Here is an 8,939-nt window from a genome sequence, read left to right as displayed (position 1 = left end):
GGTTGGTGGGTGGAAGGACAGAAACTTTGGTGGGGAAGTGATCACTCTGGCTTAGAATGTGTGGTAGAGAAGTGGAGAGCCAAGCAGAGTTTGACTCGGGCTCTGGATTTTAAGAGAAGTTTTTAAGGGGTACGGAGACAGAAAAGGTTGAATTTTATGGCACAGATTTCTACAGATTTTCCAAAGCAGTAGGAAACCTTTTAAATGTATTGGAGCTTCCCTTTAGACGATGAGATCCTTAAAAACAGGAAATAGCTTCCTTTTTTCAACTGGTATCACACTACTTTGTACGAAGTAAATGCTTAAAAATACTTTGTCATATAGTCAGCCAACTATTGTTGATGACTGCAGTCCAAGGCTGCTCTCAAAAATGAAATGCTTCAGTGATTGTCATCAGGAAGACAAAGGGGAATAGCCTAAAGAAAACACCCTCTGAGTACTTAGAGGAATTTTCAACCCACTTAGATTTTTTAATAGCTGTAAAGAAGGTGAAAGTAAGCTCAGGTAATGAAGGATGCCTTTGTCTTGTAAGAATAACATTCAATCTACATGTATCATTGGCATTTCTGTGTATTTCTAACAAAGCCCAGCAGTAAGAGAGAGTAAGAGAAATTCCATTTAAAGTTACCATAGACATAAAATATTTGAGAGTCTCCCTGCAAAAACAAATGCAGGCACTATATGAACACAGTTACAAAACATTTTTTGTACAAATAAAGTGAGATCTAAATAATTGGAAGAACAGTTAAAATGACAATTCTACCTAAATTAATTTACTTATTCAATGCCATACCAATTAAACTACCAAAAAATTATTTTATCGAGCTAGAGAAAATAACAAAATTCATCTGGAAGAACAAAAGTTCCAGAATATCAAGGGAGTTAATGAAAAAAAAAGTCCTAGGGAAGGTGGCCTAGCCATACCAGATTTTAAATTATATTATAAAGCAGCAATCGTCAAAACTACTTCTTTGAAAAATAGAGGGGTGAATCAATGTAATAGGTTATGTACAGAAGACATGGTAGTCAATGACAATAGTAATCTACTGTTTGGAAAACCCAAAGACTCCAACTTCTGCAATAAGAACTCATGATCTAAGCAACACTGCTGGTAAACCTGGGAAACAGTATGGCAGAAACTCGGCATAGACCAGCGCCTTACCCTGTATCCCAAAATAAAGTCAAGTTGGGCACACAATTTAGATATAAAGGTTGATTCTATAAGTAGCCTTGGAGACCAAGGAATAGTTTATCTGTTGGATTTATATATAACAGAAGAATTTATGACACAATAATCAAGAATATTATGAAATACAAAATGGACAGTTTTGATTATATTAAATTGAAGAAATTGTGCAGAAACAAACCAATGCAACCAAGATTAAGAGGGAAGCAGAAAATTAGCAAAGAATTTTTACTGTGTTAAAGGCCTCATTTCTAAAATATTTAGAGAACTGAGTGAAATTTATAAGGATAAAAGTCATTCCTCAGTTAAAGAAATAGCCAAAGGATATGAATAGGCAGTTTTTCAATGAAGAAATTCAAGCTATCTATAATTATATAAAAATGCTGTAAATTACTCTTTTTTTTTGCTATTGCAAATATTTTAATAAGTGTTCTCTGCAAGGCATTTAAAACACCAGTTTGTGAGGATAAACTCCATTGGAGAGAGAAAAGACAGAATGCAGGTAGCCACGGAGCTGAGGAATTTTCTTGATTTGGGGTAGGATCTGAGAGTCTACTGTTTTCTGATCAGCCTTGCACTGCTCTATAATCTCGTATTTCTCTTTTTCTGTGTCAAAAATCTCTCCTTCTTGGTGTCTAGGCTTACGGAGCCTCTTCTTCTTGAAGTAAGAATCAGTAAGATGATTTGGAATTTTCACACCTAAAAGGTTAACCCTGGAAGAAGTGGCAATAACAAATTTCTGATGGGTCCTTTTAAGAGGAACACGGTTGATGGTCAGAGGTCCAGTCACCAGTAGCAAGCCACTAGCCAGTTGCTTCAGGAAAACCACTCGCTTGCTTCTGTGGCAGCCAGTGAGCATGATCAGAACGGTACCTGGCTTGATGCTAGCTCAGAGTCTCCTCACATGCTGGCTAAAGGGCTTTTTGCCATGACTTAGAAGCTTTCTAGGCACATCCTGAGTAGGGTAATACCTAGGCAATTTGCGAATCTTTACCACTAGAGTTCCTCCATTCTTATCACCAACAACAGACTTTGAGATAGTAGCAGGCACTTTTTCTTTCTTCGTCCTTTCAATCCGGGTTTTGGGGCACCGTATTTCTGCTTGTACATGGCTCTCCGGGAATACATTGCAGACCTGGAGTATCTACCATTTCCTCAGGCCAGGACTGGGTTCCAACTGAAATGCTTTCGAGGCTTTTTGACCTTTTCAGCTACATCTTCCTTTTTGTTCTCTTTTTTTTTTTTCCTTTTTGACCTTCTTTTCCTTGGGTGGCTTTTTGTCACCCATCTTGAGAGACAGGAAAGAGCTGTAAATTACTCTTGATTTGAGAAATGCACATCAAAACAACTCTGAGGTACGACAACATACCTATCAGATTGGCTAACATGATAGAACAGGAAAATGATAAATGCTGGAGAAGATGTAGGAAAATTGGAACACTCATGCATTGTTGGTGGAGTTGGGAAGTGCTCCAACCATTCTGGAGAGCAATTTGGTACTATGCCCAAAGGGATTTGTAGCTATATAAAACTGTGTATACCCTCTGACCCAGCAATACCACTTCTAGGTCTGTATCCCAAAGAGATCATAAAAAAGGGCAAAGGACCACAGGTATGAAAATACTTACTGCAGCTCTTTTTGTGGTAGTCAAGAATTGGAAATGGAGGGGATGCCCATCAGTTGAGGAATGGTGAACAAGTTGTGGTATATGAATGTATTGGAATGTTATTGTCATATAAGAAATGATGAGCTGGTTGACTTCAGAAAAACCTGGAAAGTCATATATGAAGTGATTCTGAGGGAAGTAAGCAGAACCAGGAGAACATTGTACACAGTAACAATGTGCGGTGATTATGTTTGATAGACTTCTCTGTTCTTGGCAGTGCAAGGATTTAAGACACTTCCAAGGCTCATTATGAAACTGCTGTCCCACATCCAGCAAAAGAACTATGAAGTCTGAATGCAAGATCAAAGGATATTATTTGCTCTCTCTCTTTTCCTTCAGTTGTTTCTTTCTTGTGATTTCTCCCACTGGTTCTAATTCTTCTTTACAATATGGCTAATGTGGAAATAGATTTACTATGAATGTACAGGTAGAGCCTGTATCAAATTGCATGCCATCTAGGGATGGTGACAGCAGAGAAATGAGGAGAAAATTTTGAACTCAAAATCTTATGGAATTGAATGTTCAAAACTAAAAATTAAATTTTTAAAAATAGTTGCTAAATTAAATGGATGAATAAATGAAAAATATTTATTAAAAAAAGCAAAATATTCAAGAATGCTGAAACATGTATTAAGCTGAGACTGGAAAAGGAAAGCTAAGGAAGATCAAAAAAGGAAAAAAAGAATCTGGCTTCCTTTAGGATTTAGGTCACAGCTTAGTAAGGCTCACAGAGGATAGTGCTGCAATAGCATACTCTCCTTGGAAAACAACCCCAGCTCCTACCACTAGAAACAAATCCTTTTGTTTGCTGCATAGTTCCTCCCTGAATAACGGAGAGACTGCCCACTTACATCTTCAGTTGTCATCTGTGCCCTTCATTTACCTGTTCTGGGGCTGAAGGCACCACTTACCTTCTAGCCTTTGTGGGTCTCCTATGTATAACCTCTAGTACAGTTCTATCAGTAAGTAAGGCTTCACTGAGGAAGTGGGCCACTGACTGAGCCTGGGGGAACTTGATGGTTGGCACCTCAGACTGAACAGATGTATCTGTTCTCTTAGATCTCATTTTGTCTCTTTTCTGCCACCTTTACCTGCCTTCCAGCTGGTGGAGGGTTTCTGGCAGAGAATTCTGGTTCTGATAAAAAGTCAAGTTGACAATGGTATTGGGACAACATCTATGGATTACTTAAGATATCACCGTTCTTTTTTTTTTTTAAATAGAGTTTCACCATGGAATACCCTTGTGGTCTTCTCACCCGCTCCTGGCAGCCAGGTAAGTCTACCCGAGTACAAGCAACAGTAAGGAAAAGGAGACAGAATTCCAGAAGCCTGGAGCCGTCCTGTGGAGGCTTTGGTGCTGAGAATGGAGGGCTGAGGTGCATTTCCTTCCTCCAGTGCCCCTCAAGAGCATCTCAGTGGCTGTTTCTGTGCGTGAGTTTGTGGCAGATGTGTCTGCAACGCTGAACTACAAGAATGAGGAAGCAAATCCTGTGGAAGCTTTCTTTGTGTTTCCCTTGGATGAAGACTCTGCTGTTTATAGCTTCCAGGCTCTGGTGGATGGGAAGACCATAGTGGCAGAAATCCAAGAGAAGCAGCAGGTAGTAGGGATGGCACCCCAGGGCTTCCCTTTGCATTCTTCATGTTAAATCACTATGTCTTATTGTAGTCCTAGCAGGAAACACTAAGTGGCTTTTGTCCTCCCTTGAGTGGCCATTTTGCCCATAGTATTCTCTTCTCTCAAATTTGGGGGTTGACCTAGGTGGTCCTTGGGGGATTTTCTGGCCCTAAATCTCTATTTCTTGGCTGACACCCTAAGAGAGAAGTCAGCCTGATTGGCTGTTGCTTCTGCCCTCAGCCCTGCTCTCTTTTTCTCTCAGACTGCCTCCCCTAACCCCTTTCCTTATCTCTCCTTCTGCCTTTTTCTCCAAGGCTTCTTTTCTTCTTCTCCTTGTTTCTAAGACTCCCTCATTCCAGCTGTTCCTCTTTCCCCTCAGGCCCAGGAGAATTATGAGAATGCCATCTCCCAAGGCCAGCAGGCCTTCCTCCTAGAACAGGACAGCAGCTCTGGTGACATCTTCAGCTGCAGTCTTGGAAATCTTCCCCCTGGCCAGAAGGCTGCTGTCACCCTGAGCTATGTTCAGGAACTGTCCCTGGAGGCAGATGGGGCTGTTCGCTTTGTTCTGCCAGCCATCTTGAATCCACGCTATCTCCTGCAAGGTGAGGGCCTGATCACCTCCAGTAGTAAGGGGGTGGCAGATTGTGAATGGAAGAACAATGGGGGTACCAGGTTCTACCTTCATGCTGTGGCCTTGGTGAGAAAAGGGACCTCACTTCCTCCTGGGATCATTACTCTTGGTTCATTGCAGAATCAGCTGAGGCCGACAACATCACTTCTCAAATCCGTCGGGTTCCTGGCAAGGAGCTGCCCTACGCATTCAGTGTCCATGCCAATATCTGCTCTCCCAATGGTATTGAGAAGGTCCAGTCCAACTGTGCTCTGAGTCCCCTACTATATTTGGAAGATGACAAGACTGTTGCCCAGGTAACCAACTAGGCAGGGAACATCATTGCCTTGGTGGCTCTGCGCACTTCCATGCCTCATACCCCTCCTTTCTGTTTCCAGGTACTGTCCAATGTCCTGAAGTCTTCCATAACATTGTCCTCTTCCTTCTAGACCTAGACTGTTCTCTTTTCATCCGAGAGCATCACTGACCAATGGGAAGTTAACCCTCCAGCCCCTTACTCTCCTCTGGGTATCCAGAAGACGTTCCTGTTGCTTGTCTTAGCATTGCTCTGCTCTGCCCCATGCTCATTCAGGTTTCCTTGGCTGAAGGGCATCAGTTTGATCGGGATGTGGAGATTCTGGTTTACTACAGGGAGGTGAACACACCCAGTGTCTCTGTGGAGCTGGCCCAGGCTGATGCCAAACCAGGTGAGCCAGTCTCAGGAGCTTTCTCACCTTGTTGAGGTTCTACCTTCAGGCATGCTGACACTTGGCAGAGAGGTGTTGAAATAGGGATGATTGTGACTGTGGTATGCTGTGGTGGTCTCAGGAATCCAAAGAGGGATATTCATTCATTAACTTATTGTAAAAGAACAAGGAAGGATTACATTATTAGACCAAAGGTAGAAATGCTAAGCCTTAAATAAAGAACAAAGTTTCTGTTCTCACTGTTGAATGTTATTCTGTTATACTCTGACCTAATTTAAAGTCATAATGTAGTATAGTAGCTGACCCAGAGTCCCTGAATAGGAAGAGATTGCAAAGACCCTGCTCTCTAATGCAGGATGTCTTTATAGAAGCTGTTGTCTTAACTATGGCTTCCGTGCCCTGGGCTTGCATAGTTTATTTTGTTGGTAGGGCTTTATATTTTATCCAGCTTCAGTTCAAGGTGATTAGATTAGGCAAGTAGCTTTAGCTGGATGAGATCTTTGGAAATGTCTCTTCTGATGTGTGACCACCCCAGTAGTTTAGTACAATATATTTGTCTGATGTAATTCACATAATGTCAAGGGATTTAGAGGTATGGCCTGCGTCTAATGACTCCTGCTGTACAGTTTGGTTTTTTTAAACAATAGGTGTTAAGTAACTTGCTCAAGGTTACATGGCCAGTTATTTCTGGGTGTGGTCCTGAGTATCTGAGCCCATGATTCCATCCAGGTCATCCCAACACTGGAGCTCTTACTCGCTATGCTACCTGGCCACCCCTTGCTGTACAGTTTTTGATTGACAATTTTCTAAGTTGTTTTAAACCCATTTACAACTAGGACAAAAAGCAGTCAAAAATATAAGATCAAGGTGTAATAATTAAATCTTCTACCCTTACTTAGCTCCTTTTCCACATCATTTTGTTTTCTTGTGTGTACATACATATGTGCTAACATATATATGTATTTTGCATATATATGTGTATATATATGGCATGTACATGTATATGTATATATGTATAATTGATGTTTTTACCTCTGGGTAGGTTCCCTGATGGGAGACCCAGCTGTGATGGTGAGTTTCTACCCTTGCATCCCTGAATCTCAGGGAGAGAGCACTGGTGAATTTATCTTCCTCATGGACCGCTCAGGGAGTATGTCCTGCCCAATGAATAGCAAAGAAGGTGCCCAGTTTCGCATTGATAGTGCCAAGGTACTAGTTTCTTTTCCCTTTTATGCCCCTTTTGCATATGCTTTTTTTCAGGAGTGAAAATGAAATTTAGGGAATTAAATGGACCTTGTATTGCAGTGAGTGTTTTCTTATGGTGGGCTGAATTGTTAAGGGTAGCTCACTGGGACTAGAATCATGGAGGGAAGAAAAGGGTGAGACATGAGTATCTCAACAATGGAAAATGGCAGACTTTATTTTTTTAAATGTCCTCCCTGTCTTTGCTCTCACTCAGGAAACTCTGGTTCTGCTGCTGAAGAGTTTGCCCCTGGGCTGTTTTTTCAATATCTATGGATTTGGATCATCCTTTGAGTCATTCTTTCCGTGAGTCTCTGGCTAGAGTCACAGAGGTGGGGAAGAGGATGGAAGGTAAGGGGAAGTTTTAAGGGAGATATTATGTACAGTTTAGTTACAGAATTCGTGAAGACCTAGTATGAGACCTGTCTTTGGAGCTGGGGCTTATGAGATGGGGAGGAGGCTTAAGTATCTGATGGTGCTGGAAAATGTCTCTCTTGGAACTCTGATGTGTATGTGTGTGTCTCAGAGAGAGTGTGGAGTACACGCAGCAGTCCATGGAGGAGGCCGTGCAGAGAGTGAAGGCTCTAGAAGCTAACCTGGGAGGGACTGAAATCTTAGAGCCCCTGAAGGACATTTATAGCAAATCCTGCAGGCCAGGCCACCCTAGGCAGGTGAGGAACTGGGGTGGGAGGGAGGGAGACCCATGTCTTGTTTAGTTTGTTTTTGTTTTTTGCTTTTTGGAGTGGGGAATGCAGAGCAATTTGGGTGGAGTGATTTGCCCAAGGTCACACAGCTAGTAAATGTTGTGTCCGAGGCTGGATTTGAACTCAGGTCTTCCTGAGTCCAGGGCCAATGCTGTATTCATTGTGCCACCTACCCATCCTTATTCTTGTTTAGTTGATGTGTCCTTAGCATTAATCCTGTCTGAAGTCAGCAGTGATCAGGTATTTTTTTTGGAGGCTGTTGGGGTAAAGTGACTTGTCCAGAGTCACCCAGGTAATAAGTGTCTGAGGCTTAATTGGAACTCAGGACCTCCTGACTCCAGGGCCTATGTTCTATTCACTGTGGCAGCTAGCCAACCCTAGTCTTGTTTAGTTGATGGGTCCTTAGCATTAATCCTGTCTGATGTCAGAAGTGATCAGGTCTTTTTTTGTAGGCTGTTGGGGTAAAGTGACTTGCTTAGACTCACCCAGGTAATAAGTGTCTGAGGCTTACTTGGAATTCTGGTCTTGCTGACTCCAGGGCTGCTCCTGTTATGCCTTGGGCCACCTAGCTTCCTCATGTGAAGTCAATAGTAAGAACAAAGGTATTAGGCCTCATAGAATCTCCCCTTCCATAAGAAGAGTCTCATGCCATGCACTAGGAATGAGACCTATTCTATGGACAATAACAACTGAAAATCCATATTGTAATTTATGATGCACATGCCATGAATGAGAAATTATATAAACGATAGTGATGTAATATATTTCGTTTGATTCTTACAACAACATTGTGAGGTTGGTGCTGCAGATGTTATTATCTCTACTTCACAGCTGGGACAGCTAAGGTACATGGTTGAGTGACTTCCTCTTGGTCACAGAACCAGTTCAGTGACAGAGAAGGCTTTGAGGCCAGGTCTTTCCTAATGGGCTGTCAGTCTGTCATTCTTTCTGTTACACCTAGTGCCTCTCCAGATCTTTGCAGGGTTCCAGTAAAAGGTCCCACTCACAGAAGACCCTCACTAAGCCTAAGGAGGCTCTGAACCCTCCCAGGTGCTCTGAGTGAACCACCTACCTCACAGTTGTTGAGATATTTTTAAATGCTTAGCACAGTGTCTGGCACATAGTGGGTTCTTCATAAATGCTTATTACCTTCCCCTGCCACAACCACATATCCTGGCTCTAATGGCATCTACGACACTGCTGGCAAG

General features: G+C 42.2%; 1 protein-coding gene and 1 pseudogene across 1 annotated transcript; one reads left to right on the top strand and one right to left on the bottom strand.

Annotated features, from left to right (window-relative positions):
- Positions 1 to 1,508: 1,508 nt before the first annotated feature.
- On the bottom strand, positions 1,509 to 2,574 carry LOC138176351 (large ribosomal subunit protein eL6 pseudogene; annotated as a pseudogene).
- A 1,499-nt stretch (positions 2,575 to 4,073) lies between these two features.
- LOC138176350 (von Willebrand factor A domain-containing protein 5A-like) lies at positions 4,074 to 7,758 on the top strand. The gene is made up of 8 exons (XM_069107158.1): positions 4,074 to 4,126; positions 4,249 to 4,451; positions 4,848 to 5,070; positions 5,220 to 5,395; positions 5,671 to 5,785; positions 6,828 to 6,994; positions 7,245 to 7,333; positions 7,554 to 7,758. Exons 1-8 carry the CDS (start codon positions 4,084 to 4,086, stop codon positions 7,741 to 7,743), a joined length of 1,206 nt encoding a protein of 401 aa, XP_068963259.1. The 5' UTR covers positions 4,074 to 4,083; the 3' UTR covers positions 7,744 to 7,758.
- The last annotated feature ends 1,181 nt before the right edge of the window (positions 7,759 to 8,939 follow it).

This window comes from Petaurus breviceps, unplaced genomic scaffold (genome assembly GCF_028583685.1).
Source record: "Petaurus breviceps papuanus isolate PSGF00001 unplaced genomic scaffold, PetGlider_PUasm1.0 87126, whole genome shotgun sequence".
Classification (NCBI taxonomy): domain Eukaryota; kingdom Metazoa; phylum Chordata; class Mammalia; order Diprotodontia; family Petauridae; genus Petaurus; species Petaurus breviceps.
This window is presented reverse-complemented; position numbering and strand designations above follow the sequence as displayed.

Excerpts from the sequence above, each read along its gene's own strand:
- LOC138176350 (XM_069107158.1), top strand. The coding sequence starts at position 4,084 with ATGGAATACCCTTGTGGTCTTCTCACCCGCTCCTGGCAGCCAG. Across the intron at positions 5,786-6,827 it reads CCAGGCTGATGCCAAACCAG|GTTCCCTGATGGGAGACCCA; the intron begins GTGAGCCAGTCT and ends ACCTCTGGGTAG. Across the intron at positions 6,995-7,244 it reads TTCGCATTGATAGTGCCAAG|GAAACTCTGGTTCTGCTGCT; the intron begins GTACTAGTTTCT and ends GCTCTCACTCAG.